Source organism: Lactuca virosa, chromosome 4 (genome assembly GCF_052849685.1).
Source record: "Lactuca virosa cultivar CGN04683 chromosome 4, Lactuca_virosa_CGN04683_v6, whole genome shotgun sequence".
In the NCBI taxonomy this organism is placed as follows: domain Eukaryota; kingdom Viridiplantae; phylum Streptophyta; class Magnoliopsida; order Asterales; family Asteraceae; genus Lactuca; species Lactuca virosa.
Window position 1 is genome coordinate 518,130,134 of NC_136429.1, and position 27,692 is coordinate 518,157,825.

The 27,692-nt window shown below is 31.1% G+C and overlaps 2 protein-coding genes across 2 annotated transcripts; both read left to right on the forward strand.

Annotated features, from left to right (window-relative positions):
* The first annotated feature begins 12,646 nt into the window (after nucleotides 1–12,646).
* LOC145107089 (uncharacterized) lies at nucleotides 12,647–23,307 on the forward strand. Its single transcript, XM_079043960.1, has 5 exons — nucleotides 12,647–12,837; nucleotides 12,979–13,614; nucleotides 13,678–13,829; nucleotides 22,506–22,904; nucleotides 22,955–23,307. Exons 1-5 carry the CDS (start codon nucleotides 12,647–12,649, stop codon nucleotides 23,305–23,307), a joined length of 1,731 nt encoding a protein of 576 aa, XP_078900086.1.
* A 171-nt stretch (nucleotides 23,308–23,478) lies between these two features.
* On the forward strand, nucleotides 23,479–24,414 carry LOC145107090 (uncharacterized). The gene has a single exon (XM_079043961.1). The coding sequence runs from the start codon at nucleotides 23,479–23,481 to the stop codon at nucleotides 24,412–24,414; it is 936 nt and encodes a 311-aa protein (XP_078900087.1).
* The last annotated feature ends 3,278 nt before the right edge of the window (nucleotides 24,415–27,692 follow it).

Consider the following 27,692-nt stretch of genomic DNA (forward strand, 5'->3'; position numbering starts at 1 on the left):
AGTAAAATATGAAATTTTGTATTTTAGTTAATTTATTATTAGAATTTTTTTTATTAATTTAACATTATTAACCAATTTATAATAATTATTAGAAAGAAAATGAAAAGTCGTGGAGGTTTAAAATGCATGTGCTGTAAGTAAAAATGTCTCATTTATAAGTATAGTAGACGAATTCTCGCGCATTGCGTGACGCATGTTAAAAATATATTGTTAGAATATTGAAAAATATATATTTATAGTGGTTATGTTATTGACATTAACTTTAACATAATATTTTTACACTAATATATATATATATATATATATATATATATATATATATATATATATATATATATATATCATCTCAACTATTTTGAACAATAATATTCATTGTCATCAACTCACTTTCCTCATTGATAGAATTAAATATAATTATCTGTTTAGTATTATTTTTAACAATTATTATGATTGATTAATTTAAATTTTTACTTATGCAATTATTTTCTAATTTCATTAACGATGTTCATTTAAAATACAATTTATTTCTAGCTAACGTTATGTTATTTATAATTTGATGTTATTATCATTTAAAATTATTGCTCAGTAATATAAACCACTTATTATTAGTAATAAGTTAAAAAAGACTTTTGAAAAACACTTAATATTATTATTATTAAAATATAAAACATATACTAAATAATAAAGTGATAACATTGACAATTTGCATTTCAAAATAGACTTGCATGGATAATCTGACATATTCATGATTTTTATAATTTGATTTTATTATTTATAACTATTGTTCGTTAATTTTACAACCTCTTGTTATTATTAATAAGTGAAAGAAAACTTTTAAAAAACACGTAGGGCTAATGTCATAAAAACCCTTAAGTTATTAGGGTTTTGTCGGTTTTGTCCAAAGTTGAATTTTATGTCCGTTTTTACCCTAACATTTTCCAAAAAAATGTTCGGTTTTACCCTTTTACTGGTGATAACAGGTTACCATTATATTAACTTCGCAAAAACCCTTCAGTTTACAGTTTTTTTTACGTTTTTACCCTTAAGTTTATAATTTTTTTTACACTTTTACCCTATGTATTTTTTTTCATATTATACGTATTCATGCAGAAAAATCATATATATATACAAAAAAGTTTTAATTAAATATTGTATTTACATTTTTTAATGTTATTTCTTTATATATATATATATATATATATATATATATATATATATATATATATATATATATATATATATATATATATATGTGTGTGTGTGTGTGTGTGTGTGTGTATGGGTTTTTTTTCTTGGATAAACCGTTTAAGATGTAAAAAAACACAAATTAATATTTTTTTAGAACTACAAATACGTATTTTTATGTATTTAAAAATATACATATCAATAAAAAAACTTGTTCAATCATAAACATGTTTATATAAGTATATACATATATTTTTAGAAGTGTAAATATGTATTTTGATATATGTTTTTTTTAAAGTATAAATATATTTTTAGAAGTATAGATACATATTAATATATAAAAATGTAAAAATATGTATATATACTTCTAAAAACTATATCTATAAAACACGTATTCATAATTCTAAAAATATTATTTATATTTTTAAAGGTATAACCTTGCAAAAACACACACACACCAACAAACAAATATATATATATATATATATATATATATATATATATATATATATATATATATAACATTAAAAAAATATATAAATACAATATTTAATTAAACATTTTTTCGTATATAAATAAGATTTTTCTGCATGAATACGTATATTATGAAAAAAATTATTTAGGGTAAAAGTGTAAAAAAAATTATAAACTTAAGGGTAAAAATGCAAAAAACGGTAAACTTAAAGGTTTTTTGCGAATTTAATATAATGTTAACCTGGAAAACCTGTTATCACCGGTAAAAGGGTAAAATCGAATATTTTTTTCGAAAATGTTAGGGTAAAAACGTACATAAAATTCAACTTTGGGCAAAACTGACAAAACCCTGAAACCTTGAGGGTTTTTTTGACATTAACCCAAACACGTATTACTATACTTAAAATGTTGAACATATACTAAAATATAAAGTGATAAGATAGACAATTTGCATTTTAAAAGAGACTTACATGGATAATATGAATAATATGACATCCATGATTTTTAATTAATTATTGCTTTGATGCAACACAAACATGCAAACATATATACAATATTTAATTAAATATTATCTATATCAAATTCCATAACATATGATCGATAACATGAATATAATCTAAGTTACATTAAAATTTCAACCACAACATACAATGATCGTCTTAAAAGAATACTTAAACCAAGAAAAAAAAGAATTATATAGTACAAACTTACAAATTAAAAACTTTAACATAATAACATGGCTCAAAAAATGGTCCAAAGCCCTCAAACCAACACAAAAACCTTTAAACTTGTTTTCTTTGTGAATTTTTTATGTGATTGGTATTTATGTGTCTACTCAAAGAGATTGGCATTTTATAGTAGACTATCCATTAATTGCTTATTAAACGTATTATATAAGTTATAAAACATTTTAATGGTTAATCATTATTAAGAGACTTTTAAGTGGTATTCATTCAAATAGGAGGTTTCAAATGAATATGGATTGAGTAAAAATGTCTCATGGGAGTTTCAAATGAATATGGTCAAAGGAAAAATGATTTCTTTATAAGTATATATAGATATAGATATAGATATAGATATATAGATATAGATAAAGATATAGATAGATATGATAATTTGTACTTATAAATAATGCAAAATGATTGTTTTGTTAATGTACGTAGGAGCAAAATCAATTGTTCCTTCATGCCATACTCTAAATTCACCATCCATAGTTCCATTCGTAACTACAAAATTTCAAATATATAAAGTGTATGACGTGTGATTAATTACTTTGAAGGGGAAAAGGTGTGGGGGTTTCAAATGCATGAGGTGTTTGAAAATTTATGTGGGGGTTTCAAATGCATGAGATGATTGGAAAAATGTCTCCTTTATAATTATACTAGGCAAATGCCCGTGCGTTGCGTAGTGGGCTAATTATGTTGTTTAATATAGTTATATGTATTACGGTAAAATAAATAGTTAATAGGATAGTGTATACTAATAAATAATGCAAAATGATTATTTCGTTAATATTGTAAATGTAATGTTTAATTAAGAAGTCATGATTTTCAAATGAGATACTAACCTAATACAATTAACAAAGTTATTACATTATAATTGATATGTTTCAATCTATTGTGAATAGGCTGTACATAAAGGTTGTATATGCTTAACTAGTATGTATGTTTTTTTTATTTACAAATAGTTTATGCTGATAAGTAATGCAAAATGATTATTCTTTTAAAATTATAAATGTAATGTTTATCGATTGTATTCCATATTAGTATCCAATATGATTCTTAAAGATGCTTTTCTGAATCTTTATAATATTGAATCTTATAAAAACTACATGGTGGAAAGAATTCAAGACATCTAATTTTCGCATTTTTTCATGGTAGCTTTTCTATAACTTCTATATTTCCGCCATTTAATCTTTATGCTCGAGTTTCTCATTCATTTCTAAAGTTTTTAAATCTTCTTTCATTCCTGGAGTTTCAGATTCTTGAAGAATTGTGGGTAGACCTCCTGTTCTTGCATTCTTTAGTAAGATTGGAACGAATATAGTTTTGGAAACCTATCTAAAATGCAAAGTTTTTGATATTCTATCTTGAGACTTTAAATTCGGTAGAAAATATCGCCTTCACAGGCCGATGATCAGACAACTTGGATTCATTTCTAGGGTATAGTATCAACGTTATTTCATCCCCGGTCCATATTATCCTATCACACCTGCTACATATTCATAATCCGTTTAGAGTATTTGAAATTGTACAAACTAAAGGAGTGGAAGTTATGAACTGAATGATATAAAGGGATTTAATTACCATACAGCAGGAGCAAACTAAAGGAGCGGAATGTATGAAATGAATGATATAAAAGTATTTAACTACCGTGCACGAGCAGGTTTTGTTTCATCATTGTTGCCAAATTTTCATCAGAAGTGGGAAAATATTTATAAGTATGTAAGAGCAAAATCGATTGTTCCTTCGTGCCATGTTCTAAATTCACCACCCATAGTTCCATTTGCAGCTTCGGAATTTCAGTTATATATAGTGCATGATGTGTGATTAATTACTTTGAAGGTGAAAAGGTGTCGGGGTTTCAAATGCATGAGGTGTTTAGAAATATGTGTGGGGATTTCAAATGCATGGGGTGATTGGAAAAATGTCTCATTTATAAGTATAGTATGATTTAGATTAGGGAGTATATATATATATATATATATATATATATATATATATATATATATATATATATATATAATCCTCAAACGCTGATAAATCCTTTTGTGACTGCCGCTTCTTTACAAATTTCAATTAATTACTTGTAATGTTAACTCCAAATAACCGTAACTTCTTCACTTATTCTGGAATTTTGACCGGTTTGATCGACAAATAGTTTCCTTTTGGTGATGTGTTTCCTTTCGGGACAATCCATATGTTTTTTTCAACCACAAGTTTTCTTTTGGTGAATCGTTTATTTCAAAAGAATTTCATATTACAAAGAACTTAAAATACATCGGAAAAATCATTTATCGTTGTATGTTTCTATTTGTGGTTTTTTTGTTTTCGGAAAATAGTTTTTTTTTCTGCTATTAATAGAAGTCATAGTAACCATTATTTGGAACCGAAGAAAAATGTGTTGAAATAACCCTTGCAATGAGTTGTAATAAGCAAGTGGAATTTATACCAAACTCAATAGGGGGCAAAAAGTGGAACTGACACAAATAAGTCACATAATGTTGCCATCCCTTTGATATTTCATTTACGATGAATAATGTTGAAATAACCACATATAGTTTAGGCTTAGATGGATATAAATTGTGGAAATGTTATGTCTTTCATTATTGCATATGTATTAAGGGTGTGGTTAGAATGCATAGTTATGCTCCCTTTTAACTCTTAGAGAGGGTAAAATGTTTAAATGACTAAAAAGTTTGAAAGGATAATGAAATGTGTATAGAAAATTTAATATAAATAAAAGAAGACATATTATATCAGCAAATATTAGTTACTCTTAGACGATTTAGGGATCTTTTTTCTTTCTCTTTTTAACTCCTAAATAGAGAAAATGTTTGAGTATAATATGTACATCGAAATTTTTTATAATATGAATTACATATTATCTAAAAATCAAGAAATGATAACATTATATTAGTTTATTTGACGTAAATATTATACATATGCTATTAGATATTTACAACAAATTAATAATATAATTTGCAATAATTATGTTAGAAACAAAAGCTTGAGCTATGAAATATATATATATATATATATATATATATATATATATATATATATATATATATCTTCGGTGAACAGTAAAGTTTGTATATTTCGCATTTTTGCCACCAGATTATTAAAAGTTTCTACATTCGCATTTTTGGCACCAGATTATTGATTCACAAACAACTTTTGCCACCAGGTTACTTTTCGCATTTTTGCCATCAAATTAATTTGGAATAATATATATATATATATATATATATATATATATATATATATATATATATATTATTCCAAATTAATTTGATGGCAAAAATGCGAAAAGTAACCTGGTGGCAAAAGTTCATATATATATATATATATATATATATATATAGGTAGAAGTTCATTTGAGACCACCTATATTTTGTGAGACATGGGGATCAAATCTGAGCCTTTGATCAAAACTGATCTTGTGGCTCATAAGAAAACGTGATTAATACTAATTAATCAAAAATATTAGTTAATTAGGGGTAGATTAGTCACAAGGTTAAATTTTAGATCATCAGATCTGTTATCTTCACGTTATCACAAAACCCAGCTGCTTGGATTCTTTCTACCGATTCACAACAATCGATCAACATTCCTTCAACTTCGATTCACGCTAATCAATCTTTTATTTGCTTTGATTTGGGTGATTGAGGTTTATGTTCATCTATCGACATCAACAATTCATTACAATATTTTTATCGATTTTAGCTTTGTGATCATCGATTTCATCCAAGGTAGAAGTTCAAGTGTTCGGTCGATTTCTGCTAATCTTCATCTTCAACAATTGCTAACGATCTTTCAAGCTGTGCTTTTTACTCTACATCATGATTTCATCAATTGATCAAGTTTGAGTTTTATTCCCCTGAGTTTTCATCGCTTTCAGATCAATGATTTTTAGCCATTCATCAACATTGGTAATCAATCATCAACTGATATCGATTTCCATCATATTGATGGTTCGAGTTTACTATCAAATCAGGTGTTTTATCAATTTAACTTCATCTTAAATCTATTATCATTTCAAGTATTTGATTTCAGCCATCGATTATCAATTTCAAGCTTTTGGTTTTTTCTCTGCATTCGAGCACATATTAAATGAATATAAGCAAGCAAAATTAACGTATCTTCGTGTTATTTTGTGCTCATTCTATAAAATCAATGAGATATGTACATAACTATTATTGTTCTTGAGCCAATTATCTTACATTATACACGCACTCTACCTGTTTGATGAAAGTCCTGAATGAATAAAGAGTGTGATGTAGAGTCTGATATATCACTCCTTCCTTCCCACCCTTAAACTTTGTTACTATTTAATGATATTGACCCCAAATTCCAAGCTAATTTTTCTTAACTTAGTGATGACTGGTGTACTTCTTTTTGTCAGTGATTGAAGGACATACAATTGTCATCAATGCAAATGTTCAGTGCATATGTTGGAAGAAGCATATCATCCATATCTTGCCACCATTAATTAATGATGAGAACTTCAAGAAGCATATTGACATGTTGGTTTCAATGGTGCTTGGTCCATAAAGAGTTAAAGTGGCTAAGAAGCTGATGGATGATGAGGACTTGGTTCATCTTTAGAATCGAAATCTGTAATGAGGATGTTTGTTTAATTTACTCCCTGCACTCTCTTTATTTCTTTCTTGATGAAATTGTTCTCTACATTTGTGCAACTTTAAACATTGTTATTGCAGCAGATATGTATCCTAATACCCATCAAACCCATTTCACCCCTTTCACAGTGTAAAGTGGTACATACAGTTATGAAATTAGATAAAACTTTCATGTTTTTTTTATCATTACAACTTTTTAGGTAAGTCTTGAATGGAACTGTAGAGAATGTGGCTCAATAATAATTTCCTGGAGTGTCTCATTTAATGTAGTGGGACGTTATAAATTTGCTTATATTTTTTTTGTTTGGTTTCAAGTGATGTATTTGAGGTAATTGAATAAAACGATAACACTATATTCTAAGTTTTTACTTTTACATTGGTATTTACAAATAAACTGTGCATTATTTTAATTTTCTTACATATATATTGTTATATTCTAGTTTGATATTTGATGTTCATATAATCATTTAGTGTTATATTCTATTTAGAATGTTCTACATGTACAAACATCCTATAGCATTATTCTATAAGAATATTAAGTTGTGACTTGAATATAGACAACCTAATTAAATAATTCTGTTAGAATGATATATATATATATATATATATATATAATCAAAATATTAAATATAACATTAGAATCTTATGTAATATAAGTTCATTTTATATGTTATAATACAATTTAGAATATTACACTTTAATATTAGAATATTCCATACAATTTCATAATATTACGTATCAGTTAACAACATATTGTAAATACTGTAACCTTGTGATATATTTTTTATAATACAAACTTGAAATTTGGTTTTTAATCTATGAGGTTTTTAGAATACGTTTCAACTTCCAAAGAAAAGTTTGATATTTATCCTAAAAGTATTCATTTCATTTTATAAACTTACATGTTTCTCATTCGTTTAAAAAGTTTATTAGTCTAGGTTCCTACATATTATTTGGTTTCCTACACACTCGAAGGGAATGATGGTTTGAATTAGAATATTTCATATTATAATATAATATTACATCATGTTACAATCTTTCAGATTATTATACATTAACATTATAAACTTTTCTTTTCTATAAATCAATTTTTTATATAGACTATTCTATATATTCCTATAACACTATAAATTGTAAATTCAGAGTATTACATAATATTTCATATAATATTAGAATCTTACATAATGTTAGTTAATTGTACACATTACAACATAATTTTAGAATAGTACGCTTAAATTTCATAATATTACAAATAACTTTATAATATTACATATTAAAAACACATTATAAAAATATTGAATATTTTGAATAATTAGATTAATATCATATCATTGAGTATTAAAAAGCCAAAATTTAATTATACATTGTTGTATTAAAATATCTTGCATATAACTTAGAATGTCACAGAATATTATTCTATTAAAATATTCTACATATAGATTATAAAAACCTATAACTTTATTTTATTAGACTATAAACATCATACATCATAAACGACAACATTCTAATGATTTTAAACATCATACACTCTACTAATAAAATTTACCTTGAATAGTGACTTAAATTCTAAAAAAGACATAAACATCAATTGACGATAACAAACAACACATAAAATTATTCTATTAGAATATTATACATATACTTATTATAACATAAAGCATACAATATTATTCTGATGGAATATTTTACATAGAGACTTTAATTTTAAACTCGTCTAATATGTGAAAGATATTACTACCATTACACGACATAAACTACAAAATTACATGCATTATCATTTAAAACATAACTATTGTTCAACCACAATATTGTTTTATTAAATATTCACCAATCTTCAAACATTCAAACCATAACTATTATTTGATCACTTGATGAGCTATCTGACGAGGCACCATAAACTACAGATTTTTATAGACGTTGTCGTACATTCTTTTTTTTTAGGATCAAAAACTTATTTTCCCTTGATTTGGTAATTTCGTTATCTTATCTGCATCAAAAAAATAAACCATATTTTTGTTAAAACAATAAAGTAGGATATAAACAATAAATTTTTAAAAATGTTCTAAACATGTTGTTTCCAACTAAATGCATTTTGTTTAAAATCATATATTACACATTACTTAACAAAAATGTTCAAAACAAGTTATTTCAACAAAATTAAGATGTCTAAAATAATATATTACATGTTACTTAACAGAAAGTTTGAAAGAAAGTTGTTTCCAACAAAAATCAAAATGTCTGAAATTAGAATATGACATATAATTTTAAAATATTTCACATAACTGCATAGTATATCAAATGATCTCTGAATATCACACATTAGTTCACGAAAACGTTCAAATCAAGCAGTTTAGACAAAATCAGAATATTTAGATAGCAAAACCCATATCACTCTATTTGTACTACATCTTCCAATTAAATAATACAATAACATTTGAACTTAGATTATACTAATAAGAATACGTAGAATATCAAAATTGAAAAAACTTTTTTACTAAATATATACTAGAAGATAAATAATTAACATAATACCTGAAATAACTCACATATGGTCCTCACTGAAATCATAATGTTACTTTGTTTGAGAACTTTCTTTAAATCCTTTATCCTTAACTTTTTGGTATTGAATTTTTTGAAAATCTGAAATTCATAGCTAAGCCTGTCGACAATAAAACTACATCATAAATGTAAAAGAATTCAAAAATAGTTAGACTTCAATGTTATAAAACACTATATCATCTAATGAAATAAAGTTATGAAGTAACATATGTCATCATATTAGAATAGCTAGAATAAAAACTTGTGAAACATCAGATTATTAAACTTTTCTTCAATATCCAAATAAGCAGCAAAATAGCAATAACATCTAAAATTATATTATAGTTCAGACACCTATAACATCTTAGAAAATTCTAAAATTCATAGCAAAACCTATATACAACTAACCTATATCATAAACTCTAAAGAAATCGTAAACAATTAGACTTCAATGTTATAAAACACTATATCATATAATAAAATAAAGTTATGAACTGACATATGAAATCATATCAGAATACCGAGAATATCAACTTATGAAACATCAACTTATTAAACTTTTTATAGAATATAAACTAATAAACAAAATAACAATAACATATCATATTAAATTATAGTCCAAACACCTGTAAAAAATCTAGAAAAAAAATTATATGATGTTATAAATTAATTGTTAAATGTAGCTAGTGTACAAAATTTCATAAAAAATGCTTCATAAATCATAATCGTTGAATAATCAGAATCAAAATCAAGGATAACTCAAGAGCATGTAGAATACAAATGCTTGAATTGTTGTTGATTTATAAATCAAAATAACTATATCATAAACCCTAACTACGTAAATCGGAATAATTTTATTACCAAGTTATAGTCGAAATATAGAAAAAATCAATACATGTTTTGTGAATTGGAGAATGATCAGGTGTATAATCCGGATATGAATCGATAGAATGAAGCATTTCTATGACCGGTTTAGTGTTTATCTTGATGAAATCTGAAACAAATTATAAAAAAAAAACGTGTTGATTCAGAAATAGATGAAAATTGAGCTTGACGATTATGTTTTCTAGGGTTTTGAATTTTTACAAAAACACATAATAGCAAGCATAATATATATAATTTTATATTAAAACACACATTTCAATTCATAGACTAACAAGATACCATGTAATAACATTTCAGAATATCTAGAATATTTTACTAGAACATACATTATAATAATTAGAATAGTTAAAATTTAGCATAATAACAATCAAGAATATATAAAATAAATATCAATCCAAAATATACATAGTATTCAACTAAAACATACATTATACTTCATATAAGAATTAGAATATCACATAAAAACATTCCAGAATATATAGACTTTAGTGGAATTATAAAAGTTCATGTTTTGCAAAGTGGAGATTCATCATGTATATAATCAGAATATGATTGTGTAGAATGAGCCATTTTTGTGATCATTTTAGAGTTTTGTTGTGATGAATATGAAACTAACTAACTTAAATTATCTACAAACATCAAATATTAGTAACATTCTAAAGCTTTACAACATACAAGAGATTCAATTAAATACCAAATCAAAAAATTAAAGTGATAATCCATTTATTAATATAAATCAAAATCATATACAAATCAGAATCATATAAGAACATTTGGAATACTAACATATCAACCCATATTATACAGATTTAGTACCAGGTCATGTCATTAATCAATAAATCTACTTCTAAAATCAAATTTATAATTCATCAAATAAGCAAATCCAATATTATTAAGACATTACAAGGAGATAAAACCTAATTTACCAATTATTGAAACCTAAAATACCTGCAATAGATGTAATTGCCTCATGTTCTGGATCTTTTAAGTCATAAGGGGAAGTTTTTTGTATGAAACCTTAGATCTGAAGCCTTTGGTTGAGAATCTACTACTTCTGACGGATCATCACACAAACCAGAGCTAGAATTAGAATTAATGTTAGCAAAATGAGCCACGATTAATGATCTATTAGAAAAAAGATCTTCAAATTGGTGTACCCGAGATTTGATTTGGTTGAATGAAATTGTAGTTTTTAGGATAAGAATCAAAATCAATTTCTTTGTGTTTTTATTGAGAGATTGGAAACAAAGTTTAATCATGAACGAACTTTGAATCGATGAAAGCAAAATGTAATCACGATTCAACATCAGAATATGAATCAGAACATTGAAAATCAAAATGATAGTGAATCATAATCGATTTTTAGGGTTTTAACGAGAAGAAATTAGAATATTTTAACTCAAAATCACTCACATATATAAAATCAAGAAGAAATTATAGTATTATACGTCACCTGGATTAACTCTAGATGCAAAATCTGAATCCGGTTTCGAATGACCCATTTATTGTAAAACCAAGCTTCGATTTCGTTTGATTCAGGAATTTTGATGCTCGAGAACTTGATCCGATTTTATGATTAATCCGAAACAAATTTGTGAAGGAAGCAGAAGATGTCGATGATCGAGATTTGTATCAAATGGGTTTTAGTGTTCGTATCTAGGGTTTTTAGGAAGAATATCGGGTATTTTTGTGTGCTGAACTAAAAAGAATGCAAAATTTCATTCCTACCCCTCCATGTCTTGATCTAATTCCAAAGTTCCATTAATTTACAAAAATGCCACCGCCTATTTTATGGTTTAATCTAAATTAATATCAGTCTTTAATTATTCAAGATAAGTGGTCAAGATTTGGTCTCCCCGTCTCACAAAATCTAGTGGTCTCACATGAACCTAACCCTATATATATATATATATATATATATATATATATATATATATATATATATATATATATATATATATATATATATATATATATATATATTTAGCCACCGCCTTTACCTTCCCTTCTTTATTTGTTTTTCCCACATAGGTCAAACCATTCGTAAAACCTTCCTTCTGCTTCTCAACTCTTCTTCCTTCTTCTGTCGATCACTTCTTCAGGTTTGTTTCCTCCGTTTTTTTTGCCTTCGCTTCTCGTCGGCTGTTTTTTTATTTCTGTTCTTCCTTGTGTATTGTGCGTTTTTCGTTTCCTCTTTGCGTCATGGCTCTTCCTTCCACTTCCCGTTCGGAATTCCGACATGGGGATTCGTCGTCGGCTTTACCTGCTTCTAAACGGGGACATTCTCCTCGCCTGGCTATGTTTCCTCCGGTTAATTTGCCCTCATCTTTGCCTGTTTATGATGACTTGGGTGATTCAAGTTTCGTCTGTCAATTTTGTTCCGCCTTTTTCTGGTATGCTGAAAGGGTTTTGTATTTATCAGAAAAGGATTGTGCCTGTTATACGCGATGCTGCAGGTCTAGTGCTGTTATATTGCCTTACCCTCTTCTGCCTCCTCCATAGTTATCTTCTTTGTATAGTTGTGCTTCTTTTAGGCAGAATGTCAGAGCTTACAATAGCATGTTTTCTATGACATCTTTTGGAGCTGTGGTTGATGACGATATTAACAGAGGTGGAGGCCCTTATGTGTTTAAGGTATCTGGTCAGCTCTCACGTTCTATAGGTTCTTTTTGTCCTAATGATGGTAAGCTTCCGAGGCTTTTGCAGTTATATATGGTAGACACGCAACACGATTTGTCTAATAGGATGGCAGCTTTCCAGGACCCTACGAAGCAACCTTTGGATCCAGGAATTGTTGAGTTGTTGATGGATATACTTACACTACATAACGAATATGTACCTACCTTTAAAATAGCCAAACAAATTGCTAAAGAAAGAAATTTAGATGAATATGTGGTTTGTCTTTTCAATGATGTTCCGGATAGAAGCTACGCTCCTCCCGCGCCTGGTACTTTGGGATGCATTGTTTTTGGTGACGACTGTGTCAGTAGTAGATACAATATACTTATACATTCAAAGGGTGGTCAGGCACAGTGGGTTAGTAAGCTCCACCCAAGTTACATGCCACTGGAATACCCTCTGGTTTTCCCGTATGGTGAGGACGGGTGGTCACCTCGGCTGAAACTTTTCAATGAATCGGGTTCCAAAGCTAGAAACTTAACAGTGAACATGTACTATAGTTATCAGATACATGCACGTTGTAATATACACTCTCTTATACTTAATTCATGTAGATTGTTTGAACAGTTTTTAGTTGATGCTTATACATGTATCGAACAATCTCGTCTTGAATTCTATCAAAATAATCAGGAACATCTTAGATCTGACTTAATCAGTAGGATCTATGATGCACTTTGCAACGGAGATAATGAAAGTCGTTCTGTTGGTAGACGCGTGCTTTTACCCCCGTCTTTTTGTTGGGTTTTAGTATACTACAACATCCTATGGTGCACATACAATCCTAAATACCTTGGATCTATGTTTTCTCTATTATACATGCAAATATGAAGTTTCCAAGATATTACCCTATACTAGCATACAAATATCATATACTTGGGTAATAAAATAGATAGAATACATACCTTTTTTTTGATGTAACTTGTCTTCATGAAGCTTGAGTGCCTAGTACCCCAAGTGTGACACCTCAAATGGTTCACACAACACCATGAACACTTGGAATAACCTTGAGAATAAGGATACTTTGGTTCTCTCTAGTGAAATCGGCCTTGCCCTTTTGTGTAGACACACTAGTGCCCATTTCACCAACCAAGGACATCTTTATATAGTGTGGAGATTAGGGTTAAACCCTAATACCCATGACCTTTCATTTCATATGATCCATGGGTTAAACACTCCATGGACTATCCATGAAAGCTTAGCCCAACCTAAATGAACTTGGCCCATCACACACGTATATCTTAGAGTCCATATTTAATTAGTTCCTTTTGATCACTTAATTAATTATAAATTAATTCTTGATCAATACTAATTAAATAATATGATTATATATTAATATATTAGAACTTATAATATATTAATATAAATCACTAGTATCCTTTTTCCTCATATTGTCTATCCAATTGTCCCGATGCCATGCAACCCAAATGGACCATGTCGGGTCGGGTCAAGTCTTACCAATTATAGTTATGGACTTAGACATTAATCCAACAGTCTCCCACTTGGATAAGTCTAAAACTATTATTGAGTATGACTTCAAACCCCGACTAGCAATCGTAGCTCTCAAAAGCTTCTGTCGAACTCTGACCTTGCCGATGAACTCCGACCTTTGTCAATGACTTGTCTATTAGATAAGGGATCATATATTCCTCCATTCTAGATATCATATGGACTGAGATATGGATTATCAATCATTCTCTCTGTCCATTTGTTGTTTCCTGATTTACGATTTATGATGACTGACTGATTGAACAAATCAAATCAGTCCTGGCTTGGCCAAGCACTCACGTGTGTCATCGCTAAATCATCGAGGGGCCCACAGATATCGCTTTTATCCCGAAGGTAAAAGGAATGGATAAACTTCGACTCATATGGCTTGTTCTACTACTTGTTGAATCATACACAAAGACACGTTTTATAACATCGAGTTACCAATGCGTTTTCGTGCAATCAATGTATAACCAACTCATAGTAACAACTCATATCCCTAGGTTTTAAGAATATAAGATATTATCGTCTCATGATCACTCGTGATAAAATCCATGAAGTGATTCAAATGAGCGTGGGTTGAATCCAATACTCAGAACTTATGAGCACTCATGAGTGTTGTAGCACCGCTTTGTCCAACATCTTAGACCTCTACAAGCTAACCCATGACAGTCTTGATTCATATCTACTTCCAACATATGACCGACTGTGGATAGTTTGAATAACTTAGTCATTCAGGAAGAATGACCTAGTTTATGCTGGAAGTCAAAACATGCAAAATGAAACACAAGAATAAATGAATCAAATATGGTATCAAACCCTATGAATATAAATTGACCACTTTTATTTATCACCATACTGATTACTCATTATTTCATTGTTTCGGTTTTATCAACTTTATACCTGAATTAAAAACACTAGTTGTCCCATGCTCCAAGCATGTACACTATGTTTTTCTAAACAATAGCTTTGCCATACACCAAGTATGCACTCTATGTTTGTCTATGATACTTATTTTGTGAAATAAACCAATTGAACATAATTTCAATGATTCTAATTTCACACTCCCAAATCCTTATCGAAAAATGTGAGAATTTCAAATTCCTATCATTTATCGAAATCTGTTTAGATTTTAAACTTATATGCACTGGCCCTCCTGTAATGAATATGTACAAAGTCACAAAGAGTTGTCAACAGTCATTATAAGGTATTCCAATGGAGATCAACTCCATGGAAACTAAGTCTCATATTCAAAGTACATTGCTTTGGACATGCTTCTTGCATTAAGTTTTCTAATCTTACACAGATAACTTCCACCTATGGAGACAACTCCATATTCTCATTTTGACTATCACTTCTGAACAAGAGATGCCTCTTTTCAGAATATGTCAATATGGTCCTTCCAAAATTAGCACTATACTTCCAACTGTCACTGAGCAACCAATCTTTGGTAAACCTCAGATTGTCCTCGACAATTGCTTAATCATTTTAGTCATATCCAATTCTAGACCTTTTCCCTTCTTAATGCCTCTGGGCATTTGGAAAAATTTAGAAATGACAAATATTATAGCACATGCAATCGATCCTGTACCCAAAGCAAATGGTACACGATTCATGATGTCTCACATAAAGACATGATTCTAGACCAGTCTTTTGCTACAATATTTTTATTTGCCATGTTTTCAAAATTTGACTATGAAGAGGGATGCCGTAATCATAATCGAATTTTGAGAATGCAATATATAGAATTTCCTTAAGTTGAACCAATCCAACATGAAATTCATATATATATATATATATATATATATATATATATATATATATATATATATATATATATATATATATATTCTTGACTAAAGATGATTAAGGTCTCAATCTAAGCCTTTAGAACTGAAATGAAGTATATCATCTCCCTTAATTATAGCAAAACAACTTTTTCAATCTCTACAGCCTCACGAATTGAAACTTTTGTTTTCTACAATTAACATTGCTAACTTGCAACACTAACAATAATTATCATGCTCCCACTAACATGATGATTATTAGCATAACACTTATGCTCCCACTAGCTTTGACATGTACTCAGAAATCAGCTGGACTTCTAGAAATCAATACTTTATTGACTTTCTTACCAAAGTTCAGATTTCTGATACGAGATGCTTTGATAAAACTTTATCAAAATCATACACCTTGCCTTAGATAGCATGCATGTGTGTCTAAACAATTTCAGAACTATGAAAAGGGATGTCGTAATCATAGTCTCAATTGTTTAGACCTTTTGCCATCTGCTTCAAATCTACTTGGTGGAAGTGTTTCCTCACCATCATTTTCATGAATCGGAGATAAACCTTATGACCCTTAGATTTTATGGTGTATGTGTTCTTATCCATGTGAATCGTCAAAACCATAGTCACAAGACAAGGATAATGACAAATCCAAACTCATAGGGACTGAACTTATGCAATCTTAACTTCTTGCCACCTGGCAGTACAGGGCCTGCCATTGCTTCCAAGTTGTTGTGCAACCAATTGAGAACTTTCAGAACTCCGATGCAAAGCCAACTTTAACTGGAATGGGCACAGAATATGTCAACACGATAGGTTACAAACCTCAAGTCGTGTGCTAGTGAAGAACCTCAGGTTTTATTCTTGATTAGTTCTTGAAATTCTTTTTAGGATCTTTAAGACTTCCACTGTCCTCTTGACATATAAGACTATCTTGCCAAATATTCAAGAGATAGTGCGGATTCTTTATTAAGACAAACACTTCACACAATTGGCCTTAGTTGGTCTTTGTTTTATCCAAAACATCACAACTTACCAATTTCAAATGTACAAGAGAAGGACACTTTTACTCTTACATTTGACAAGTGTTTTAAACCTTTCTTTAAGATATATCACTCAAGTTACAATCTTGGAGTATGACTCTAAGAATTGTTTTGGAACGAAGTATGACTCATCTTCCTGATCTAAACATTTCAACAATTCATGACTCCTCTTCTTAGTCATAAGAATGCACTAAGATGACCTTTAGAGGACTAATTATGATATGCTTTCTAAATCATTAAGATGATCACAAACCTGATACTAAATTACTCTCCCATCTTTTCAGATTTGAGAAAATTTTATCTTTCTGCCTAATTTGATTCTTCCCATTCGTTCTGCCATACATTGAGACTTTTCCAATGTTTCAGAATTATACTTAAACTTGTAAGTATAACCATATTTACTAAGCTTTAGTAAATCAAATAGTCTTAACGAGCTTTGTGGTGGACATGACCAGTGCATAAGAATGTGTACTCGATCCCTTTAGTCCTTCACTTGACTCACACATCCATGTGAACAAGTAATTAGTCTTGATTTTCCAATGCTTGAAAGTTCTCATTCATCATACTATTCAACTTGCATGATTCCAAGTTTCGGTCCAATTGAAACTTGGGCGATGAGGAACTTTCCTGATTTGGTAAATTTAGACACTACCACAAATGAAAGAATCAAATCCATTTTCCAATATTGCTGTCAGTGGAATCATATAAGCAACAATTTTCCACAAATGCCATTGTAAGGATACTTCAAATAAATAAAATTAAACAATTTTCTTTTATTTTAAAACTTTGCGGAAAAACTTATCCTTACAATCCACATGGAAAATTGTTGTTATCTATTCCTTAGCAATATATCATAACTTCTTAAGCAACTGCTCAAAATTCTGATGCGATCGAAATTCACCTTCGCGATCAGAATCAGCATATACTTCCTTTAAGATTTCTCTCTATTCTTTGATTCTTAAAACATCAACATGTGACCCAGTCACATCATGTAATGAGGATCTCAGAATAGAACTTAACAGAGTTAGATAATGGGCTCTACCTGATGTAGAGTCAAACTTATTGACTTTAACATCCTTAGGTAAATTTGGCAGCTTTGCAATCAACGCCCCTTCCTTTGGCAAAATAAACATATGGACCCTTTGGTAATGGGACTATCTCAGACTTAGCCTTTCTCTTTACCATTTGGTCAACCGGGTTGGCTATGGCCAATCCCTTTCCATTGGGAAGAGAATGCTTTTTCTGGATTTCCAGTGTCACCATTGTCACTGTCCATAAAGTTTTTGGGAAGTTGATCTTCTAATTAAATTTGCTTTACTATCGTTCCAAATCATTGCTGATTCAGCAGCACCAAGCAAATAGATATGATCATTAAGGTTCATGTCATAGTCTGTTTCATAGTAGTTCCAAAGGAACTCACTATGTGACTTAGAAAGTGATTGGACATCCAACTTTCTCAAGACTTTGACACCCAACTCTCCCGGCTTGTCAATATGTGACTTCATCTCTAAGATGTGATCACACATAGACCTTGTTTGCCATTAGGGCTTGAGTGACCTTGAACTTGTGGGTTAGGGAGAATAATTGGAGGAGGTGGAGGAAGTAAAGTTCCAAGAGATTTGGGAAGATCATAGATGTCTGAACTAGACATATTTTGGGAGATATTCAAGATAGTTGATCTAAAGTCCTTAATATAACACCCAATATGAAATATTAAGGCTAGGATCCAACAACCTATTTATAACTGGAAGAGGGATGCCGTAATCCGAGTTATAAAATAGTTGAAGGTAGGTAAATGACGATTTACCAATTTCCACCATGAAAAACGAAATAATTTAATTAGGTTTTTACTTGGATTTGAAACTCCTAGATCTTTTGAGATTCATTGAACTTTTCAATGGCATGTTTCAATCTCGAGTGTGCCCTTCAGGTTTTGTGACTGGGATGCCGAGGATCACAAAATAAGGTGTGAAGTAACCATGCAAATATACTTGGTACCCTTAATATTTACCCCTCAATCAATGTGTCGGTTAACCACACGAGCTCCACCGATACTATGATAAATATTAAGTTACCCTTTGCCTACTTTGTTAAATCCAGGTTTGTGTGCCGGTTAACCACACACGCTCCACTAACGGTTTAAACAAAGTGCAAAGTGTAATTTCATGGATTAGCACCTTATTCACATTTTCCTAAGTAACTAAGATTGGGAATTAATAAAAGGTTTAGTTACTTAGTATTTATCATTAATACTTTTAATGAAGGGAGAATTATAGTCCTTGTCCTACCTGTTCGGCTAACGACCCTCCACCAGTCAAGGAAGCGGTGGGTGAGAGTGGACACCCATTAAGCTGCCATTTTATAGGCAACAACCTTATACCCCCCTTATAGACCGACTTCGTGAATGAGGCCTACTAATAGTAAGACTGACTTGCTCTTATACACATATATATATATATATATATATATATATATATATATATATATATATATATATATATATATATATATATATATATATATATTATGAACTTATAATATTATAAAGTATAAGGGTTGAATTTTAACTTTTAAAATTCTAAGGGCTTAACTTGGAATTAAAGTATTCATTAGAGAAAACTTTTCGATTCCAAAACCTGAGGGCAAGTTTTGAAACTATTCAAAACTCTTGGATTTTCATAACTTATGAGTTTTAAGTAAAGCTTTAAAACTTTTAATGAAGAGACTCTTGGACATCCATAACTTGAGGACAAGTTATGGAGCCATAAAAACTATTTATAAGAAAAGACTCTTCATTTTTTTTTATAACCTAAGGCATATTTATGAGTTTTTTAAGATTTATAAATGTGACTTTTCATATAACTTGAGGACAAGTTACAAAAAAAACACATTTTATGAACAACTTTTAGATTAATTAGGATTGAAAACAACTAAAACACAAATTTTTTTTTCGTTAATCTAAACTAACTCATAAATCAAGGAAACATAGAACTTTTGGTAATCCATAACTTATGGAGTTAAATGCTTGTTTTATGATGAAACTTTTCATGTTCCATAACTTAAGAATAAGTTATGAAATTCTTTAAAACATTAACACCAAATTTTGTAATTCCATAAAAACAATTTTTTTTTAAAACCTTTTCATATCCATAACTTATGGAGGTTTCAAAACACATAAGATCACAACTTTAAAAAAAACTTTTTGAGCTCCAAAATTTTATGACAAAATTTGTAACTCCTTAAAACATTTAGATCAAACTTTTAAAACTAATAAAATAATCATATCATTTTATCTTTTACTAAATTTGACCTAATTCAACTCATATAGCAAATGATTCAAATTTTACAAATAATTTGTTTTTCACAAAACAAGTAATTATCTTAAAATTTGACAAACTTCATGTTTTTTTTGTTTTTTTTTTCAACTTTGAAAATCAAACATTTCATGAATATAACAGAAAACAACCCATGGCTCTTATACCACTGTTGGGTTTTAGTATACTACAACATCCTATGGTGCACATACAATCCTAAATACCTTGGATCTATGTTTTCTCTATTATACATGCAAATATGAAGTTTCCAAGATATTACCCTATACTAGCATATAAATATCATATACTTGGGTAATAAAATAGATAGAATACATACCTTTTTTTTATGTAACTTGTCTTCATGAAGCTTGAGTGCCTAGTGCCCCAAGTATGACACCTCAAATGGTTCACACAACACCATGAACACTTGGAATAACCTTGAGAATAAGGATACTTTGGTTCTCTCTAGTGAAATCGGCCTTGCCCTTTTGTGTAGACACACTAGTACCCATTTCACCAACCAAGGACATCTTTATATAGTGTGGAGATTAGGGTTAAACCCTAATACCCATGACCTTTCATTTCATATGATCCATGGGTTAAACACTCCATGGACTATCCATGAAAGCTTAGCCCAACCTAAATGAACTTGGCCCATCACACACGTATATCTTAGAGTCCATATTTAATTAGTTCCTTTTGATCACTTAATTAATTATAAATTAATTCTTGATCAATACTAATTAAATAATATGATTATATATTAATATATTAGAACTTATAATATATTAATATAAATCACTAGTATCCTTTTTCCACATCTTGTCTATCCAATTGTACCGATGTCATGCAACCCAAATGGACCATGCCGGGTCGGGTCAAGTCTTACCAATTATAGTTATGGACTTAGACATTAATCCAAAACTTTTGTCGGTGGCCCCCGATACATGTACAGCCACTATCAAGATGCCCTCTCCATTTGTAGAGAACATGGGAACCCACAATATTTTATCACCTTTACATGCAATGTGAAGTGGCCAGAAATTAGACGATACATGTTGCTCCATAATCAAAACGATGTACATAGTAGAGCCGATATCATTTCACGTGTTTTCCATATGAAAGTAAAGGCTTTTATAAGATTTCTTAAAGAAGACAGAAAATTTGGACCTGTCGTAGCACGTAACTCGTATATATTCATTCTTAGTTAAATATATATACATTATTTTTCTCTCTTTCATTTCTGCGTTACTTCACAATAATTTCAATCGACTTCTTTTTTGTAGACCTGTACACAATTGAATTCCAGAAGTGGGGCTTACCTCATTGTCATACGCTGTTGTGGGTCGTTGCATCACATAAAATACAAGACCCTTTTGACATTAATGCATTAGTTACTGCTGAGCTGCCAGATCCATCATCAGAACCATTGTTGTACCACACTGTTACAACGTGTATGATCCATGGTCCATGTGGTTTGCTAAATGTAAATGCTCCATGTATGAAAGATGACAAATGTAAAAAAAATATCCAAAACCATTCCAACACTGTACAATCTTTGACAAAGAGGTTTATGCACATTATAAGAGAGATTGTATGGCACGCCATACACTACAGAACGGGATCCAGGTAGATAACAGATATGTTGTCCCATACAACAAAAGCTTATGCAGTCGTTTTGACGCGCATATTAATGTGGAGTACTGTAGTTGGAATATGATGATAAAATATTTGTTCAAATATGTTTCCAAAGGAATGGAGCGGGTGAGGTTTGTTGCTCAGAAAAATGTGTCGGTTGGTCAATGTACCACCTCTTCACAACACGTTGTTGTCGACGAAATACGGAATTTTGTTGACGGTCGTTACCTTTGCCCTCACGAGGCTGCCTGGAGTATTTTTGATTTTCCCATTCATGAGCGGGAACCGTCAGTCACAATACTCCCAGTTCATCTACCAAATAAGCAGACAGTTTACTTCAAAGAAGACACTCGCATCCATGACGTTGTTCAACATCCAGCTTTCGGTTACACTCTACTATTAGAATGGTTTGAAAATAATAAGTGGGAATTGTCAGGAACAGATCTCACGTATGTTGCGTTTCCCACAAAGTATTGGTGGGATAAGGAAGCAAAAACATGGAAACGAAGAAAACGTATGACAAGCAGTGCGATAGGTAGACTTATATTTGTGCACCTTCTGCAGGGGAATTGTTCTATTTACGAATGTTGCTTTGTCATCAGGTTGGTTGCACATCTTATGAGGATGTATGTACCGTTTGCAACAAGGTCTATCCAAATTTTCGTGTTGCGTGTGATGCATTGGGCCTGATTGGAGAAGACAAAGAATGGATGACCGCATTTACTGAAGCATCTGAGTGGGCAAATTCATTCCAACTAAGATCACTTTTCTGTCGCTTGCTTCTTCACTGTGATGTCAGCGATCCTATGTCCCTGTGGGAAATTAGATGGAGAAAAATGAGTGACGACTTGCTGTATAATATCAATTCACAGAATTTCGGATCGAATTTACATATAGGTGATGCTCATTTACAATAATTGGTTCTGTTTGAGCTGGAAGGAATACTTCAGTCCTCGACTCCTTCCAAATCGGTCATTGACTTCCATTTGCCGAAACCAACGGAAGAGACAATTAGACTGCTGCAAAATCGACTTCTTCTAGAAGAGACATCATATGACACGGACACACTCAAACTAGACCACCAACGCATGCTATCACAATTAAATAGTGAACAGCTCCACATTTATAAGTTAGTTGTTTCGTCTGAAAAAGACGGACAACAGGTTGTCCTGTTCATTTACGGACATGGCGGAACAGGCAAGACATTTCTTTGGACTACATTACTTGCATACTTCCGCTCTATTGGGAAGATCGCACTTGATGTGGCTGCCTCGGGCATAGCATCATTGTTGCTACCATCGGGTAGAACTGCTCATTCCAGATTTAGTATACCGATTGACCTTTCACAAAAAGCCGCATGCAACATTTCAAAGAAAACCCTACTTGCAGAGTTATTGAAACCTACGTCTATCATTATCTGGGATGAGGCCCGAATGAATGATAGGCGTTGTTTCGAATGCCTAGACCGTTCCCTAAGAGATATTCTAGATTGTGATACGAAGGTGTTTGGTGGAATGTCCGTACTGTTAGGAGGGGATTTTCGTCAAACATTACCTATTTCCCTAAAAAGTACAGTCTCACATATCATTAGTTTGACTTTACCCAAATCATACCTATGGCCATGTTTTACAATTTATAAGTTAAACCATAATATGCGTCTAATGAGTACGAGCACCTATTCAGAATCAGAGCTATCTGTATCAGAATTTGCAGCGTGGTTACTAAACGTTGGGGATAGTGTTTTAGGAGAATCAGATCCTATTGATAAAAAAGACACAAAATGGATTGAAATACCCTCTTCCCTCACTATATTACCAGGAGAAAATGCGTTGAAAAATCTTATAAATTTTGTATATGGTGACGGGATTCTTCTCAATCCTTCTCCATCTGTATTGGCAGGTAGGGCGATTGTATGTCCAAAGAACGATACGACGCACATAATAAACGAGCTCATCCTAGAACTTAACCCTAACGAGACAACATCTTATACAAGTGTTGACACAATAGAATCTAATGGAAACTAATCTTCAGAATTTAACACTTTCTATCCGGTCGAATACCTGAACGGGCTCACCTTTCCTGCTATCCGACCCCACAAACTATCGCTGAAAATTAACACTCCTATTATGCTAATAAGAAATATCAACCAAAGAGAAGGTTTATGCAACGGTACATGGTTAATTGTTTCACAGTTATTGCCAAACGTGATACAGGCAACAATAATTACTGGCACATCCATCGGAAAACAAGTGTGCCTGCCCCAGATAAAATTTATACATAAAAGCCCTGAAATCCCTTTTACCTTTATTAGAAAGCAATTCCCAATCAAGGTTTGTTATGCCATGACAATCAAAAAAAGTCACGGTCAATCACTATCTAAAATCGGAGTTTTTTTGCCGGAACCAGTTTTCACACATGGACAACTTTATGTTGCCCTCTCTCGTGCTACGTCTCCACAATCTATTAAAGTACTGATACAATCTAATGTTGGTGGTGCACATAGCAAAACAATAAATGTTGTCTTTAAAGATTTCTTGCCCACAATTACAATTTATGAGGTCAAATGCATATCCATCTTTTGTAAACATAAAACATCTTACACCAGACTCTTACTGCCTTTCTGTATTGCAATAACCAGTAAAATATGAATATATTTTCTTATAGAACAAATTGCAATCCCTGCCTGTCTTCCGAGTCTTGTGTCATATTGACCTTCTACAAACATATATTATAATACATCACATCTTTATTGACTGATCATATCATACTACATCTCTAAACATACATAATTTTCCTTGCATAAAACATCTAATTTCCATTTTTTTTCTCAAACCTTGTGTCAACCACATGTCTGAAATATTCACTGCAATCTCAAAGCTGGGGTATGCATCCCCAGGAACAGCACTGCAGGTACGCATTCTCCGTACATGGACGCCACAAGTCCGAGGTCATGAAACCTGGTTTTTAGCGGTCGACGGATATGTAAGTTTCTGAACCATCTTATTAATATTCATCCATTCCATGCATATATTGACTTCCACATGCTTCCTACTAATATATCAGGGTGATGCAATCCAAATTCTTGGTCAAAGAAAGGATCAAAGATTTGTACAGTCTGCTCTTGCTCTTTCTAAATGCTACACACTAACTAAATATGGATGTGGAGAACCAGACGCATACCAGAAATGGTTACACAATCCGGTATACATCGTTTTTGGCACCACACCCTCTATTAGCTCTATCCCAGATACAGTTACTATTCCAACACACTGGTTTAACTTCATACCAAAAAGCCAAATACCAGATTATATCAACCAATACCCAGGTATTAGATTACATAAATGGACCACAAAACATTGACATAACAATACATGCTCTTTTACAAACTACTTTCAATATTATTGTGTTGTACATACCTCTTAAACAAAACGTATGTAAACATATTACATGTCATTCATTGTGCAGATTTCTTAGGAGTTTTCGTTAAACTAGTGGCCTGCACTAAGAAAAACGATGAACCTTACCTGCTCCTCATTCTAAGGAATGAATTGTAAGTGTTGCACCTTCTGAAAATATACATATATACTAATTACCATACTTAAAACATGCAAACAACAGTGGTGAAGATATTGCGATAAGCTTGTGGAAAGAATGCACTGACGCACCTTCAAAATTTAATCGGAACACAATTGAGAATGCACCTGCTCCCACTGTCATTGCTGTCACAAACATCCGAATCATGGATTATGGTGGTATGTTTGATGAAAAACCAATGTGTATTATTGCTGATGCAACTACCAATAAAAGAATCTAAAATAATTACAAATACTTCATTTCAAGGTTCATTAAGGTTAGGAACTAGTAGTGCAACCCACATATACGTAAATCCACCTATCAAAGAAACAGATACACTTCTGGATAGGTACCATCCTAAAAACAATATATTATAATCATGTTTATGTCTATACTAACAGTCTCTAAAAATCACAGCTACAAGACAAATGCTGCTTCAACACCTCTGTTTGGACTTCCAATGCCACTTACACAGATAAATGAGAAAAAACATTCAGATCTCTTGGTACACTCATACTCTGTCAAAGTTATATCCACCTTCCCTTTATCAAGATTATTAGATATATTATAGATTTGTCATTCTTTAACAGGAAAAAACTTTGACAGCAGAGGCATCCATAATAGAGTACCTTTTTTCAGATTATTGGTACCAACTTTTCTGTCCATAGTGTAAGATATCAACACTGAAACAAGGAAAGGACTGGTTCTGTCCATCACACGGAAATGTTACCTCTCCAACTCCCATGTAAGTGACAACACCCTCAAAACCAAAATTGAAATATAAAAACAATTTCTATGAACTCATATCATTCATGCACACAGGTACAAACTTATGGCAACAATTACGGACCCAACTTCCTCAATGACGGTTACCTTATCTAACAACGCTGCCCAAAAAATATTTGGAACAACAACAGATAAACTCATACTAGAGGACGACCCAAACCACAGGAAAAAATTGCCCACCATTATAAAAGAGACCGAAGGTATCACGAAAAAGATGAAATTATGGATCACAAACACGTCAACAGAAAGGAACATCTGTTTCATAATAACTGATATCGAAGACAACTCTTCTCAATCATCATCAATAACAACCCCACCTTCAAAAAACACATCCTCCTCCAATGTTCCTCATAAAACACCTACGTCTTCATCCGCACAAAATCAACCCAAAGTCAAGAGGGCATTAAATTTTGAAAATCCAGGTAATACTCACTACACATTAAACAAGTATACCCAAAAAAAACAACTGCCTGTTAACATTAAATCACAGGTATGGAAAAATCTGATGCAGGCCCGAAACGACCACGCCGGTAGCAATAAAAACAATGGCTTTGTGTACCAGCTCTATACTGCTAACCCTTTGTTTATCTCCACTTCCTATTACCTCTGTAATACCAACCCTTCCTTTTACTGCTATTCCTACTAACTTAAAAACCATATCATATTTTGCATATGTAATATTACCTTACAAAATTACCATGAATATATCAGCAGTGTTTACTAGCAGTGTTTACTGAGTCCTACAAAATATTAGATTATTAAAAAAAATCACAACAACATTTATATTACTCATAAAACAAATTACAACATTGCACATGTACTATTCCCTTACAAAATTACCATGCATATATCAGTACAAAAAAAATATCCATTGTAACATACCAACATTAGTCATTGTTTAAAAAGTAATGACTACCTTCCTTACTTGTACTAAAAAACAGCG

Bases quoted from the DNA above. Each gene is read 5' to 3' on its own strand.
- LOC145107089 (XM_079043960.1), top strand. From the start codon at position 12,647: ATGGCTCTTCCTTCCACTTCCCGTTCGGAATTCCGACATGGGGATTCG. The intron at 13,615-13,677 runs GTACTATAGTTA...TAATTCATGTAG, and splicing joins AGAAACTTAACAGTGAACAT to ATTGTTTGAACAGTTTTTAG. The intron at 22,905-22,954 runs GTATGACAAGCA...CACCTTCTGCAG, and splicing joins AACATGGAAACGAAGAAAAC to GGGAATTGTTCTATTTACGA.
- LOC145107090 (XM_079043961.1), top strand. From the start codon at position 23,479: ATGCTATCACAATTAAATAGTGAACAGCTCCACATTTATAAGTTAGTT.